Genomic DNA, 17426 nt, shown 5'->3' with positions numbered 1-17426 from the left:
CAAGCGTGACTCCCTGACCGGGATCGTGGACACGTGCAAGAAGTGATTTGACTGTCGATGTATTGATTATAGACTGCCTTTACCGTTTTCTGCACATGTATATTTTGCTCTTCTGCAAAATAAAGATCAGCAGCGCTCTTTTTCTGCTCTGTTTTTTTCCCATGTTGGCGCGCTGTGATATACGCTGTCACGAACCAAAACCAACTCGCCCAAGCTTCTACACTAATGCTCCGACATCATATATCTAAAAACGCCCTTAACTACAACCACCCTTTTCATGTGGCTTTATTGTTCGCAGACTTATGGTACATTCTACTGGTCGTTTGAGAGCACTCTGACTTTGTTTAAACGTGTTGAATTCAACCGCTTTAAAGCTCTCCAACAAGAATAAACAGGTATGCAAGTCATGTTTCTCCTTCCTGATCATATTTTGACCCGATAATGTTAGTAGCAATGGTTAGTTGCTATTTTATGTAATTTTTTCAGCGTCTGCGGAGCGCTCGAAAACGACCAGTCGAATGTACCATTAGTCACAAACATCGAGAGCGGTATACCTGAACAACAATGGTATAGCGCAAAGAAACGGGACACAAGAAGGCAACAATTGGAAACTATTTGTGGGAAGTGTAGCGCTGTGTGTGTGTTTCCTTGTTGCCTTCATGTGTCCCGTTTCTTTGCGTTATACCATTGTTATTCAAGTATGTCGTACCTAAAGTCCCTAGATTTTCCCCTCTTCTTTCTTAAGTACCGACAACCACTGAAGCGCCGCAGACGAATCTCATTGGCTAATTCTCGTTTTCGGTAGCCATGTTCTTCCTAACCAAGGAGGTTTAAACGCTTTTCAAGCACTTGGTGAAACGCGTCCCCGTCTCACTAACGACGGGGCGTTGGCGGGAGGGGAAAGACGCGTTACGGTAGCACATTGTCCGCTGAAAGATGAGTGGCTAATGTACTTAGGCGCACGTGTAAATCTTCCAAAATGGCGGCAGACGCCGGCTGCGCGTGAGAGAGGGCCGGGAAAGGAGGCAGTTGTCGGTACTTAAGTAAAAGGAAAAAAACCTATAGGGACTTTAGCCGTACCAACTAGTACCCCTCTAGCCACCATGCCAACAAGCCTTATGCCAACAAGCCCGCCTGTCCCACTCCAGTGGCAATTGCGCTCCATATTTTAGTCACTGTGCTTGCTCTGCTCAATGGATGAACATGAGTTGTACTGCATTGGAAAGTTTACGTTCTCCGCTTTCTAATGACAGCTAGTATTGTCGCCTAGTCTGGAGCGTTATTTCATGGCAATGAAAACAGTGTGAGCAAAAAACAGCGTTTTTGCTGAACAAGCCTCCGTTGTACTGCCAGTGCGGCAAAACTTTTTGGTCAACATAAAGAAATGAAATTTGCTGCGCCTTTTAATGAAGCGTTATGCAAGGTTTCTGTGAAGAGATATTGCCAGTAAAGCAATTAGAAATTGATGCAGGCTCCAATAAAATGGGAAAAACAGTGAAATTTTATGAGTAAATAACTTTTTTTCTGTTCTGTGTAGAACAACAATATTGAATGGGTATTCCAGGCTACAATGTACGTTATGTCTACGCGAAGTCGTTTTGTGTTCTGATGAACAGTTTATGAATTATTACTACTTCAATTCGGCAATTTATGGCTCTACTTGGTCAGGCATTACCGACGAAGGGACAAAACTATCCAAGCTGAAACTCTGAAATCTTCAATATCCAAGCAGCAAGCCTTTCTCTCCTGGCGTTTCTCGTCTTTCTGGCGCATTTCGTGACGCAGAACAGCGATTCCCGTGACGTCTATGTAGCACATATTCTCGATTGTTACATATACACGAAATATCAGATGTGAATTGTCTTCTGCACTGTTTTGCCATGCCGCCATCTACCCGTTCTTCCTTGCCTCGCATGACTATCGTGCGCGATCAACTGATTTCACTTCATTTTATGTTTCCGACTGCGCAAACGGAGATAACAGGATGTAGCCGAAAAGCGCGAAATCTTGATAGGGTCAGCGCTTAGTGCTGGCATTGTACACGCGCTTTTATGAAATAAGTGGCGAGGGGCAGGGGCGTAGCCAGAAATTTTTTTCAGGGGGGGAGGGGGGGGTTCAACCATACTTTATATGTGTTCGTGCGTGCGTTTTTATGTGCACGTGTAAATATACGCAAGCAAAACTGAAAAATTTCGGGGGGGGGGGCGTTGACCACCCCCCTGGCTACGCCCCTGGCGAGGGGGAGATATGGCCTGTAGCAACACCTGTAGGAAGGGTAGCGAAGGCGAGGAGGAAACCACTCCCTTGTCTTTGAAGCCGCTCCCAGTGTCAGTGCGCCCCCCGTACGAGAGGTCCCTTGTTAAACGGACACTAAAGGCAAATATCAAGTTGACGTTGATTGTTGAAATAGCGGTCCAGAAACCTCGTAGTGCTACTCTTGTGCCAAGGAAGTGCTTATTTTGAAATAAAATCACGTTTTAGCGGTCCGCGTCGCGTTAGCGTACTTCAAATCACCCGCCTGACGGTGGTTTTTCTGACGTCACTGTTGCCGTGCCCAACGTTGCTCGCCTTTACTGCGCGGCGGCGTGCAATGGCGGCGTGCACCATTCGGACATCCGGCAACATCACACGCATGCGGCATTTCGTCGAACTTTCTGTCAGAGCAACTTTCACCAGCGCGCAAAACACACGCGGCAGTACTCGATACCGAAACTACCACTGAGACGCGACCACGTGAGCGAAGCCGGGCGGGCGAAAACGGAACCTTTGAACCACGCGGGCCGTTCCCCATGGCAACGCCAAAGAGGTTTTTTTTTTCCACGAATCAAACAGAAACGAACAAGCAGCATTTTACTACGTCTCTTGATGCACGGAAGGTTTTTTTTTATTGCAGCTAGTTTGATTACTAGTGATTAATTGTAGTCGGGCACTCTCACGTCATCGGGATCATTTCCAAAATGTCCCGCTCGTGGCCCACGTCGTGTGATACATTTAGCTTAATTCTCGGTAAGTTGGGCACTGCTGCTGATAATATTGCGGTTTTAGGCGTTGTGATACATTGAGCTTTCATTCTGACATAGATTGTTATTTGCCTTTAGTGTCCCTTCAACAGTGCTTAGGTTGACAGGTAACAATGAGGCGTGACAACCCCACAGTAATTAAAAAAAGTCACAGTTTCGCCGCAAGGGCGAAGCAATGAATGCGATAGCAAGGAACTAATGCTATACGAAGTGAGGCTCGCCAATGGATACTCTCAGTTTGAACAGCGCTTCTGTTGCAAAGGCGGCCGAAGCAGCGAAGGAAACTAGCGTGCTTCAAGTGTCGAGCTGTGACACTTGATAGTTCGCGCTCATCTTCTGTTTGTTCGTTTAGCGGCGTCCCTGAGCTCGAGTGACATTCGTACGCGCCGTAACATGAGCGCGGACATCACGGTGAAAGCGTGAAACATTCCTCTACCCCGCGCCACGAGAAAACCGCGCGAGCAGACAGCGGAAGGGCAAGCTTCTCCCATGTGCAAATATAAGAAGAAGCGAGCGAGTTCGCCGACGACTATTAAATGCGCCCGTCGGGCTCCTAGCGCCACCTCGCTGGTAATGAAGAAACGCTTATTATCGCCTTCTGTCTCTGAGTCCGTCCTATTAGCTACGTGGAGGATCTGCGTTTCGTGGCGTAGTGAATAGCGCCGCTCGCTGCGGAGCAAGAGGTCCCTGGTTCGATTCCGCGCTTCGGAAGCATTTTTCTGAGTTATTTTTCTTTGGGGCCTTTATATATATATACATACTTATACATATACGGTGCATGACGGCGGCGACGGCGACGGCAAAATCCAGCCGAGACTGTCCATATAATTGCTATCGCAATAAAAAAAATTGTGGCGTTGGGGTGCCTTCACCGGCAAAAGCACGGAAAGGAGGAGCGCTACCATGCTGCCTTACCGTATATTGCGTACCATAGCTCCGTAACTTGCTAAAAAACTCTAATAAAGGTTGCCTTGTGCTTAGCGAGATCTCTGTACATATGGGCCAGATGCACCTGTTACAGTCGACACGCCTTTCCGGAAACCTTGCTGACAATAAATTACTGCTATCAAGGAACGCCATCAAATGGCTATTATAAGTTCACGTGAAAACTTGTGATAGTTTTTCTTTTGGCGGTATTAGAGGTAGAACCAGTTTCGGGTACGGGCACAATTAGTCTGCGCGTGCTCCCACTCACGAGGCGATTAGGGGAAAAAAAAGCGAGTTACTCAATCAGAATATATTTGAAAAAAAAAAATCATTCTCTATATGTCTGATCAGGTTGAAAACAATTCTTTACATCTCATTCGGAAATTTTCATAGCGCTAATCGGTGGTCGGTCTGAGTGACCATCACAAGTGGTCATTAATTGGCCATTGTAAACACAATCACAAAAGGAAAGAAATCCTCGCAGCCGTTTTGCAGAGTAACGCGCGTCCGCGGACGGCAGTACATGAAGGGGTGGGTGAAAAGCAAAAGCTCCCCCCCCCCCCCCCCCCCCCCAAAAAAAAAGGAAAAAGACGTTACAGCTCCCTCGATGTGAGTCTTGTTGACAATCGAGGACGTTGTGATACGGCGGCATAATAATGACAGCGGGCGTGAGTTTCGGTTTAGTGTTTGGATGAGAAGGGACTCCCCTCGAAGTCATTGTTCTTTCTTGTTGGCGTTATATCCCAATCAATCCGGTGGCCCAGATTTTCTCATTACTGCGTCCGAACGCGCTAGAGATGCGAAGGGGATATTCTTTGGTATTGCTCGGCTATAAAAAACGTTCCGTCAGAAAATTATACGGCATAGCGGTGCATTAATTATTCCCGCAAGGTTGACAACGCTATATCCCCAAAACCCATGCTCATGGTTTCAAAACTCGTTCCAAGGCCTCGTGCCGACTTCATTTCGCATATTGCCATGTACGTGCGACATAGTTGCTTGGCGAATTTTCCGTCATTGGTGAAATATACACTTTGATTTCCAGTCTAACCTTATGTAATCCAGGTATGCTTGTGTTGTCGCGGGCGATATCGTCAAAATCATTTCGCAGCTGTGCTTTCATAAACTTCGTTATAGACTTGAGGCCGCACAATAATTACATTACAAAATTGGCGACTAATAATTACAAAAATTGGCGACTCGAAGCGGATTCACGACATAACTACACGAATCAAGACACCTCGACGACATAATTACTTGGCAACATGAACTCTGGAACGTCTTAAATATCGCATCGCGTCACAAGTTCCTCACGATGAAAGGCAAGGATGACCGCACTTGTTCGCGGTATACATACGCGCGCGCATGTGTTGCACGGAGAACACAGAGGAGCAACTTATATCCAGCAGAGATTTATACCCTCGATGGCACGACATGAAGAGAAAGAACGTGGTCTTGAAACGAAAGCTGACTAACAACCAAGGCAGCACTTTTGCATAAACAACAAACAAAAAGGATACGAGTTCCTTCGGAATTGAAGGAAGGCCTCACCACTGTTGCGGATATGGGACGTTCATCGTGGTATTTCGGGATTATCGCGCAGTCCTCAAAATGCGGCCGCTTTCACTGCAATGTAATGGCAATTGGCTGCATTCGCTAGATTTCATGCTGGCGTACTTATAGCGCGGTTACAATGACGAACCAATCAGCCCGAGTGTGTCCCACTTGTCCGCGAATGGAGAGACGAGGCGTGTTGAAGGCCACGGAGCTGGGCCACAAAGGAAGACTCACCGGAATGGGCGCCGTGCTTCAGAGTGCGGCTTCCCCGCTCCGGCGGCGACTCGGCGGGCTACTAGCTCATCGTGGCCACGCCGCGGCCCAGTTGCATGCGCAGGCCGCGCTCGCCTCACGCCATTGCAGCGTCGGCGGTCATCTTGGACCCCCTCCCCATCAATGCGTGCCTTTCCCAGCGTCGGAATCGACTGCGGCCACCGCCGGCAGTTCCCATTGGTTCTCTCGTCACGTGACTCCCCTTTTCGCCCTCTTCCTTAGCACGGATGAATCCTTTTCGTCCCTCGCGCTTTTCCAAACATTTTCCGAGATCCGAGTCGGGAGTGCGCGCGTGTTAAAAGGTTGCAACGAGAAGGCCAGAGACGCCGGGACGCAAGAGGCGAAATATGATGGAAAAAGACGCGATGAAACGAACGCCTGATCTGTTGTCCCTTACCTATGCGCTCAAGCAGCAACTTTGATGTATTCGCCGTCGCGAAGACAACATCTATTCAAGCAACGATAACTTGTAGGTAATATTGTCGAACTGATATGGAATTACGAAGCGAACATCCGACAAAGGCGAAGATTCCGGCTACCGAGAGCAGACTGACCTCGCACTTAGCAAACCTTCCAGGCGAACACGTGAAAAAAGAATTGATGTGTCAAAGTTTGCGAGTGGGGCGGGGAAAATGCCTCCCCCCTATATATATATATATATATATATATATATATATATATATATATATATATATATATATATATATATATATATATATATATATATATATATATATATATATATATATATATATATGGACTCATAAATGTACTGATACAGGACTGACGCTTTCGACGAAATCATTTATTCAGCGTTTCGACAGGGTACTGGTCCCCGGTCGCAACGTCGAATAAATGTAAATTTTTTTTATACGTGTGCCTGCACTTCATTTTACTTATAAAAGTATGGCAGCCTCGCACTTGTGGTGCCGAGCCTGAAGGAAGCTCTTTCCTCCTTTCCCTTTCTCGCATTTCTTTTATTTTGTAGTTGTTATATTCCTTCTATTTTTCTCTTTCTTCTCTCTCTCTCCTTTTCCTTGTTTCTCCCCTTTCTATCTCTATCTTTTTATGTCTTTATTCCCTTTATTTCTTTCTACTTTAACGCGAGAGCGTTAAAGAGCTCGTTATACAGGAATTCCAGTGTCGGCGTCGTTGTCGTTGGTTGCGAGCGAAAAATCAGCGTTGTCCGTGACCGAAAAATCGGGAATGATGCAAATAAAATAAATAATAAATTTTTTTGGTTCGAGTGAGAATCGAACGCAGGCCTTCTGCGTGGCACGCAGGTGTTCTACCACCAACGTTACCGCAGAGCCACGCCATTTTTTTTTATTCACTGCCTTTATTCAGTTCAGATCAAGAAATAAACCATAAACATAGCAGCCAAGCATAGGGACAAAATCAATACTCAGGCGTTTCGGTCCGATTCTGGTTGGGGGCATAGGCGTGCGCAGAGGGGGCGCAAAGTCTGCCCTATACATTTACTTAATAGGGAGGAGGGGGCCGCCGCGATGAACCTTTGTCCCCCCGTGAACGGGAACCTGCGCACGCCTATGGTTGGGGTAATCTGCTAGCCGAACAATTCAATTGCACGCAGCCACGTAATTGCTTGAAACAGCTTCGAAAAAAAAAAACACTTATACAAATGACGTGTAGTAGAAGGAGTCTCCTTAACGCATGTAATATTGCGTGGCAAAAGCGTAGAATCGCGCCAGGCGTCAAAACAAGTGACTTGCGCAATGAGTGGGTGTTTTAAAGGCCCACCCATTACGAAGCGCTCAGAGATATTTAATCGTCATCATGGTCAAAAGCACCAGAAAAGTGATCAGCTGCGTAGAGTTCGCGTGCTGCCTTACGGACGCATGCTGATTCGCAAAATGAAGAATTATGGCAACAGGATAGAAAGTTGGGCTAGTTGGTACAAATGCATTCTTGATGCAGTGCTAAAGACAGAGACTATAAGAAGGAACAGTCACACAAACGAACGCTGACTCGCAACTGAAAAATTTATTTGAAAAGATCACCCAAGAAAACAAGAAGAACAAGGAAGGACAAGTAAAAACAGTGTGCAAAAGCAAAAAAAAAAAAGGGGGGGGGGGGTAATCTAGTCACTAACATAAGCATTACTTCACAGAATACGTGCTCAGCAGAAAAGAAAACTCCTTTCCCGTCAGTGACAATGATGCCTGACTGACGCATGCGTCACCCATTCTTTTGATATGGAAGGCTTCTATCACCTCTGCCTTGCATTTGTGTGACAAGACTTTCGTATTAAAACACTGGAGAACAACCACAGGTGCAACAGTGCGACGCGAGATGCGAAGCACCCGATTTCTTCAGCGACTGGTTATGCTCCTTTAAACGTACATTTAAACATCTGCCTGTTTGCCTGACGTGGTAGACGACCCCGTACTTACACGGCACATACGTAGACTTCTGTGTGATTGTTCCTTCTAGTCTCTGTCTTTTAGCGCTGCATCAAGAAAGAATTATGGCGTAGTGGGCATTAACTGTATTTGCAGTTCTAGGATAATTTGAAACGGCCAATGCTACGCGTTCGTTTCCTTGCGGCATGGCTGAGGCCGAGAACCGAAGCCAGGCTATATATAGCGGTTGAGAAGACGATGTGCGCGGGGCCGCCGTGTCTTGAAGGCGAAGCTCAAGCGTCCTCAGAGTTTCTTCTCTTTCTTTCCATCTCTGCCTTGCTCTCTCATTCACGTGCTCCACTTGGCCAAGCAGCATTTTCGTTTAACGCTCGCACCAGCTCTAATCGATGGTGGGGCTTGCCCAGATCCTGTGGCGCATACCCACCGGTGGTTTTCTGCGGACACCCAAGTTCTCACGGCCGGCTCTCAAACAACTCCGCTGTTTATACATACCGTCCAAGCTAACTCGGACCAGGATTTAAAAAGAAAAACCACGTGCTCTAGGAAATGTCTACCTGTTGTATATTAGTGTTAGTCGTACGTACATACAACCTGTATAGTTTTCCATGACTAAGCACTAATTAATAAACTTCAATTAGCCAACTTTTTTATTCTAGCTCGAATCCTTGAAATATTAACTTTATTTTGTAGGTCGCCTCAAAAAACCCCAGAATCAAGCATTTATTTTGAGCTGAAATCTGCCTAGTTGTTTTTTCCGAGGAAGAAAAAAAGCGCGCGAAATACGCCAAATATGAAATATACGCGCGCCGCTGCTCAAGCGCTTCCAGGCGTTCTTTGATACACGGCTGCGTTCGCTGATTGTACAGGGCTTCACGCTATTTGATGGACGCGCTCATCATCGAACGTGAAGCCCCGTAAAATGCGGCGATGAACGAACGCAGCCGTGTATCAACTGGACTTGTACGCTTAACAGGAATTAAAAGTAACCGTTTACAATTACTTTCCCCTAAACTGTAGTTGATTACAGTGGTCAACTACAGCCCCAGAAAAGTAACTGAGCAATTACAGAAATGTAATCGATTATTTACTTTCCAGTGTGTTTGTGTGTGTGTTACAGGTCTTGGAGGTTAATGGTCAGGCTTTTCGTCCTCTGCTGCCATTTGGTCCAAGAGCGGCTTTTGCCCTCCCGTGTCCGAGTTGACCATCTGCACCTCCCATCAGCTCCGTAATGTTGACCATCAGCTCCGTAATGGTTCGACGAAATAAAACCAAGAAAACTGCTCAATGTTTGCGCTGCCAATGGCATGTAAGTGCGGATGCGCGCCCGCTTGTATTCCGCACATAATCTGAGAGTGCAGGGCGGTGCACCGTAAACGGACAACCAAGACGTTTAGCAGAAGAGCAAGCAGCCCGTTTTATGCAGCAGCATAGACAAGAACATAGACGCAAAACACGTCTTCTTCTTCGGTCAGAGTCCCGTTCAGCGAGACTGTCCGAGAGCACATCATCTTCTTCGTTGTCTGCATTAGAGCGTTAGTCTTATTTCCCTGGATAATATTGGCATGGGCGACGGTTGAGGTACACGGGTTGTAAGTTCGCAACAAAATGCATCCAACAGACAGTTAGGCCAGGGAAAGCATAGGGGTCATTAATTTTGTCTATAGCTGTTAATAATGACGTAAATTGAAACGAATTAAAGTGAACGAATTAAATGTCACCCTCTCCGTCTGACCTGAACCCCCGTGACTTTGATGAGAGATTTGGCGAGACGTGGCGATACATAGGCCGTACGACGTCATCACGAGAATTCTTTGCTGGGCTGGTTGGTTCATAATGTGGCAAACTGTAGAGTGCAAATTAGGTATGGGACAAAGAAGAACGCACACGAGAAAAGTCAAGCGCTTGTCCTGTGCTTCTTCTCACGTTTGCCTTTACCGTCATCAATGATGTCATGTGGCAAGATGACGTCATCATGACGTCACCACATGTCGTCACAGGTGCGCCAATCCCGGAGCAACAACGGGTTGCTCAGCTAAAGGGGTATTCAGACGGGACAAATGCTCGGGGGATAAAGGCGGAGCCTAGTGACGTCAGCTCGCGAGGAGAAGACTCCACAAATGTCCCCCACTCACACGGACGAGGCGAACGGAGGGGGAGACCAGTGTTACTAGACTACTCTGATGGCTCGTACCACCCGTTTGACGAGCTGCTGACGACGAGCTGCAGACGACCATGCAGCTGCAGACTGGACACCCACTGCCGCTCTCTGCAGCGAGCAAGTGCAACAATGTGGCCAAACAAGAGCGCGAAATTCCGCCATATCCCCCACCGCCGGGGGATAGTTTGTCCTGTCGGGGAAAAGGTCCCCGTCTCCTCCGAGGAGTCGTGGGGGGGTCGTGCCTACTCACTAATCCGTGACTACGTGGTCACGTGATCTGCAATCACCCCCCCCCCCCCATGTCCCCTGCCGATTTCTCCCTCGTGTGAAGGAACCCGCCGGAACCCCTGCCGGAAGCTGAGGAGGTGGCCAGATACTGCGCCAGGGGGCTGGGCTGTTTCGGTGGCGACGCGGTGACTATGAGAATGGACGGGCGATGCGTTCTCACTACTGGTGCACCTGCATCCATCCCAGAAACGGACTTCCCGCGACGGGAAGCGCGCCACAATGGGAAGAGCCTCGTACGAGCTCCACTGGGCGGCAGAGATACAATGGACAGAGATACAATGAGACGTCAAAGTTGGCGACGTCTTCACAATGGGCCACTTTGACATGGTTTGGTATGCTGCGGTGCCGGCCGGTCCTGGACGTTTTGTAAGTCGCAGCAAACCCTTTCCTGCCCTTCTAGGGAGAGGCGGATGAACTTAGATGAACTTGTCCAACACCCTCTACACTAGCTAAGGCTTCTCCACTCCTCGGTGACGTCAGCACACTACGACGGGCGTGGAGGACGCGTTTTCAGAAATCCATTCGATCGTTCATGCTTTTAACTGTTTCCCGAAAGCGCCGACAAAGCAGCTCCGTCGTAGTGTGGTGACGTAGGCGTTAGGAGAGGATTGACTTGTCCGAGTATCCTGTTCTCCAGGCTGACCCCACAAGCGTGTCGTTGACCGCAGGAACTTTGCTGCTTCAACCACGGCCGGTCTAGAGGCGCGCGCTCGCTCAGCGAGCGCGCGCCTCCAGACCGGCCGTGCTTCAACGAGTGCAACGACCACTCAGCATACCTCAGCGACAGTGTTATTGGCTGGTGTCATGGTGGGTGGTGTCGTGTGTGCGATTGGTTACAATCATGGAGGAGCCAGCCTGAGGGGTTATAACGACGGCGCTGAGTGAAAAAAGAAAAAGGGCTCCGAGCCCTGGGTTAAAGGAGCACTGACACCAAAATTTTGCATCTTGTTTGTTCTGTTGAGATAAGTAGTTAACGACCCGCTTATCAGGGCTGGAAAGCTCGTTTGCTCGAGCGCGCGCCCGTTAATTATTTGGAGACGGTTTCATAGCGCCCAGTCGCAGTTTCGGTTTCAGAGAGCACCGAGGGAGGCGGGACCCAGAGTGTTTTTTTTTTATGTAAACATAGCTGGCTACGTGAGCACACAAAACCGCGTGCACATGAGCACCGCGTCGACAACTCTTTTTCAACGAAGGCTTCCTGGGTGCTGCTACAATGCCCCCCAAGATGCACTGCCGAGGCGAGGACATCAGCCTTTGTACTCCCGTGCAAGTCTCCCCTTTGCGTTGAAATGGTCTGCTAGGAGAGAGTGGGAGAGAGCGCCCGCAACAATCGTGGCAGCCAACACAAACTCGTGAGGCAGGTGGCGGTTGGTTGTTTACAAGGACACCAAAGGCGCGTTTCACGTGGAGTGGCGCGACGCGCACTTTAAACGCGATTTTAAATATGTTCTAGGCTGTATTATCCGTTGATATTTCGTAGATGATGCGTGTGTGTCCACACAAATCCACCCCACAGGTTATCTCGCCTTCAAAATTTTGTGTCAGTGCTCCTTTAAAGGCTCATCCAGTTCGCTCGCCGCTGAACTCTTAACTTTTCACTATGTAGTTAACTGTACAAAAAGTGCCAGTAAACATGTTTTAAGTGCGAATGCACTTTATAAGCGACCCTGAATCCGCCGTCCCATAGCAACGGCGCGAAGAGCGGAGAGGAGCGTCTGTAGCAACGGCGCAGCGACGTCACGCCCCATGTGACTGCGCGCGCTCCGCCCTCCGCTCCGTGGCTGCGCGCGCCCCGCGCATTGCCTGTGGTGATGAAGGCCGGCGGCGAGACGCCGAACGAAAGCGTACGAAGCGAGTCGAGCACCCCGAAGCCGATCTGGCGCGGGGACGCGCGATGCGTGAGCGAGCGCGGGCCCTCGAATTCGATCGGCCGGACGCGCGCTTCAAGCGAGACTTCCTGGACCGCAGCTTCGGATATAGCTGCGCGGTGTGCGATCGACTGTGGTTCGACAACAACCTGAGCCCCATCTCGGGCGTGCGCAACGCCGCCAACAAGTTGAACACGTTGCGGGTTCTTTGGAACGAGTTCGGAAGACAGATCATCATCATCAGTAAAAGTGCTTTGCACTTAAAAACGGCCAGACCTCCGTGGGTCGGCTGGCGCGTGCTCTCTCGCTGCCGTCTCCTTCGCTCGGCTCTGCAGTTTAGTCGCGCGCGCCCCCTCATAGCATCACCCCGTGCTTCGCACTTCCTCATACTCCCCTTTGGGGAAATGGGAAATGCGGGTTTTTTTTCGTTTTCCCAACTTGCTATCAACGCCGCATTCGCGGTGCATTGTATGTCTTATGTTGTCTTGGGTCAGTGGCGTAGCCAGAAACTTTTTATCGGCGGGGGGGGGGGGGGGGGGGGGGGGGGGGGCTGGCATATCAACACACCCACACACACACAAATATATAATGAAAAGCTTTGTTTTACAATATAGGAAACAAAACAAATACCGTATTTATTCGAATCTAAGCCGAGGTTTTTTTTTCGAAAAAACGATGTGCGAAAGTGGGAGGGGGGGGGGGCGTGTCGGCTTAGATTCGAGTACAATTATTAACTGATGCGGAACAAACGAGCGCTATGGAACGGGGACAAGACAAGAGGCACACAGGACTGAGCGCCTGTCCTGTGCGCCTGTCCTGTGTGCCTCTTGTCTATGTCCCCGTTCCATAGCACTCGTTTGTTCCGCATAAAGTATGAACCAACTTGCCCAAACACAAGTCTTACTAAAACAATGATTAAGTTTTTTTTCTTTTCTGGCCTTGCGAATTTCGGGGGTCGGCTTCGAATCGGGGCCGGCCTAGATTCGAGTAAATACGGTATTTATTTCATTCTAACACTTTCGGCTGGCGGTCCAGCCTTCTTCGGAGGATGTAATTGAAATGACAGGGCCACGGCCCAGCCCGCTGCACAAGGGCCGCCCACCCAGTTTGGGGGCCAAACGACACTTTCAAAAAAAGCAAAAAAAGAGAGAAAAAAAAGAAATAACGAACAAAGCAACAGCGACAATTGCTTTGCTGGGGCGTTATAATATTTGTTTTGTTTCCTATATTGTAGTACAAAGATTTTCACAACTTTTATTACGGTAGCCAGAAGTTGTCTTTACCATGTGCGCGCGCGCGCGCGTGTTTGTGTGTGTGTGTGTGTGTGTGTGTGTGTGTGTGTGTGTGTGTGTGTGTGTGTGTGTGTGTGTGTGTGTGTGTGTGTGTGTGTGTGTGTGTGTGTGTGTGTGTGTGTGTGTGTGTGTGTGTGTGTGTGTGTGTGTGTGTGTGTGTAAAAGCTCGGATTGCAATCCATTAACAGTAGGGGTGCGCGAATAGTCAAATTTGACCTCGAATCGAATTCGAATCGAATAGTGCCGAATAGTGGCCCAAAATATCGAATAGTATATTTACACGAAATGTGTACCGCCAGTTACGGCAAGACAATGAAAAAATCAGGGATGCTATGGCGTGCCGACAGTTTTATTACGCACTTGTTCGGGAGTGGCATTTGTTTCAGCTTTTATGGGCACGCAAGCATGTTGATAGAAGAGCCGCCATTCCAGTCAGCAGCACCACTCCTAAGCTCCTAACGACTAGTAGCTAGTTTTTTCCCCCCGTAGTAGCGCAATACAGATCATATGATAACGGTAATGTGTTTCATTGCCATGGGTTACTCCGGGCCCAAAAATCTTCGGGAGCCCGTTCACAGCAGCGTTTTAACTGCGTGCCGGAACGATGGGAGTTTCTGAACGAGTGATTCGGTGCGGCAGTGGCGACTGCCCAGCATGAACAAATTTTTACATGCAAAGCCAATGACCGCGGGTTTCGCAAGCCAAAGTCAGGACTGCCCAGTGTGAACAAATTTTTACATGCAAAGCCAATGACCGCGGGTTTCGCAAGCCAAAGTCAGGATGTTTTACGGCGCTTTCGGAATACGCGACCGAACTACGCAAGGAGTCCGTGCCTTCGTTTCGGGAACCAAGTTGTGAAGGGCTTGACAGTTTTCTTATGCTTTTCTACGTGCGGAAATGACATAAGCCCATTTAAGATCAGCATGCGCTTGCTTTTGAACCAGGATGTCGGTGAAAACTTTAACGAACGGCCTACTGTAACGACGTTAGCGTTAGTTTTAGCCACCCCACCCTAACCAAGTTGCACCATTGGCCTTTGTCGCGTTTTAGATATTCGTCCTGTCGAATTATTCGAAACTTCGAATACTAGCTATTCAAAAGTCGAATCTAATTATTCGACTAGGTACTATTTGATTCGAATTCGAAACTCGAATATTCGCACACCCCTAGTTAACAGTTCAAAAGCATATGCTTAAAAGCGGCTAATTATAACAAAAGCTGGCATACATGGGTTGCACGGACGTCACATCCGGGAACGACAGGACCGAAAGCCGCCATGTTTAAGAACACTTGCAGCTGTCTGGAAGCGTATAGGCAGAAGCTTTGCAGCGGCGAGATCTGTTCTTCAGACGCGCTACCGGCTTGACCATGACTATTTGCGCTGTTTTCGGATGCAGAACAAGAAGTGGAACTTCTGCATCTAAAGACAAGGCACAGCCACGCGTTAGAATGCTTAGTTTGCCCGCGATTATAACGAATCAATGCGCGCGAACGAGGCTGTTGTCCGCAAAGCGCCGTAACGCTTGGCTGGCGCGCATTAAGCGAAGAGACTTGAAGAAAGAAAAATACATCCGTGTCTGCAGTCTTCATTTCATCACAGGTAAAGGTTTTTTCGACTTGTGTACAGGTTTAACACCTTTACTGACGTGACCACGTCTCTTCTCCAGAATGCTGCCTAGATTCACAGTGATGTAGAGACGAGCTTTTCCCCTTGAATAAACGCGTCTCGAATTGTTAAATGTGGCCTAACGGTGCAACACATGTGAACGTGACCTTCTTCAAGGGAACCTGCGAATTTAATGGATGACACGAACCCCGACTGAGCCTACTGCTGGGCCACGGCCGTTATGACCGGACTACTGCCGTTATGACCGGACACTGGTTTGCACCCCTCAAGACAAAATTCTGTCGACGCCCATGCGTCTGGACAAACACGAAGTTTTACTTCGACCGTAACGTGAAAGAGCGTCGTTAATTAACCTCGCTTAGAACGACGACACGCTGCGATGGAAGCTGCTTTGCTCTTCACCCATCCGCTGGCGAAGTAGTTGTGGCCATCCAGCGACTTGTAGGCCTTCATTTGTTGCAGCATGACGTGACTTGTTGAAAGCACCAAATAATTCACAATGTCGCCGTGCGTCACGGCAGGCAGCAGATTGACGTCCGATGCAGCGTCCTTACCGATGCGCAGTTCGTAAGGGTCGATGCCATCGCACATTTCAATTTTAGCTCGGTAACGTACCCGAGTCGGTCCCACGAGTTCTTCAAAGTACGACGGGCAAAGCGCGTGCACGTTTTCTTTCGCCATATCGCTCAAAATAAATCAAACGACGACGACAAGCTCCGACGCGGCAGTAAGCCGCACGCGCAGCCCGACTCCGACTCGATGTTCGGTCGCTCACTTTGCAAGTCGGAAGTGACGTCACATGCAACCCATGTATACGTATGACCAGGTCACGGTTGTACATCCCGAGAGCCATGAGTCGAGCAGTCCCGCATGCCGAGTGCTGGCGAGTCTTGAGTCGGATGGGATTGCAGAGCAGCTTTTTTTTTTCCCGGGAGTCGTTTTGCCACCTATGCAGATGGCATTCTCAACAAATGAGTGGATATCGATCAGTGTCACATATGTGTCCTTGTAAACTTCCGGTTGGGGGCCACAGTTGTTGCAAGCTGGTGGTTTAAGACGAATGAACCACGATTCCGGGAGTTTTCTTTTGCCCCACTTTCGATTCCGAGCCAACGTCGTCGCATCGTTTAGGTCGAAGCTATGTCCTGTGCAGGGGTGTGCATGGGCGCTGTTACGACTTGGGTAGCGTGGCCAGTGTGGACACAAGGGGGCGTTGTGCCCGGAGCAGTAAGCAGGACAAATTGATGGAAGAAAATGCTTTATGTACAACTATTTACATCGTTCGACCTCAGTGAACGGCCACCTGCGCTCTTCGGTGCTCCGGATTAAATAACATGGTTGACGTCCACCCCCTCTTACTCCCCTCAATGCGGTGGCCAGGATTCCACCAATCCTGCATCACTCGTAGTCGTAGGTGCATAATGAAAAGGCCATCTGCGCCTCGAAATTAAATGTCCAGTTGACGATGTAGCGCTATGGTCCCTTGAATACTGGCTAGTCTACCGTCCGCATGGCGCACCGTATGGGGAGGGGTTGACGCTTTCTAAATGACCCCGCAGGGGGCGCTGCGCGCTTTCGGAATGTCACCCGCTCATTGCTCTCGCCTGCTTGTTCGTTGTGTTGTGTTGTGGTGCTGCGGATTGTCCGTTGTGTCACTACGACCACAACTGCAACGGCGTGTTTGCTGGACTACGTGGACCTCACCTGATCAATCTGGGGCCGGGAACGAATGACAATCCAACTGCAGCAGAATTTTTAGTGATAGTTCGCTAGCATTTTATAACATTGCAAAACCACATAAATCAGGAAAGTGTGCCCAAGAAGTTATCACTGCTCTGGCTTCTCTTCCTGAGGTACAAACGGAAAGCAAGATTGCTGTACTGGATAATTTGATTGATGGAGGAATGTCTGGTGATGCTCAACATGCACTGCAATTGCGCTTTGCGCAATATCAGTTCGTCGGACCACGCGTCTTCTGTGACGGCAAAAAGCCATGAAATGCTTATTTATGGTGTGGCAGGGTACACAGTAA

At 48.8% G+C, this 17426-nt stretch overlaps 1 protein-coding gene across 1 annotated transcript in view; it reads right to left on the bottom strand.

Annotated features, from left to right (window-relative positions):
* LOC119372306 (heparan sulfate glucosamine 3-O-sulfotransferase 1) overlaps positions 1-15985 on the bottom strand; it is a 28481-nt gene extending 12496 nt beyond the window's left edge. The window contains exon 1 of the mRNA XM_049419828.1: positions 15797-15985. Within this exon, the coding sequence (XP_049275785.1) occupies positions 15797-15985 (189 nt within the window). The remainder of the gene's footprint in view (positions 1-15796) is intronic.
* Positions 15986-17426: the final 1441 nt, after the last annotated feature.

This window comes from Rhipicephalus sanguineus, chromosome 10 (assembly GCF_013339695.2).
Source record: "Rhipicephalus sanguineus isolate Rsan-2018 chromosome 10, BIME_Rsan_1.4, whole genome shotgun sequence".
Classification (NCBI taxonomy): domain Eukaryota; kingdom Metazoa; phylum Arthropoda; class Arachnida; order Ixodida; family Ixodidae; genus Rhipicephalus; species Rhipicephalus sanguineus.
The sequence above is the reverse complement of the archived record's forward strand: the minus strand, read 5'-3'. Positions and strand labels throughout refer to the sequence as shown.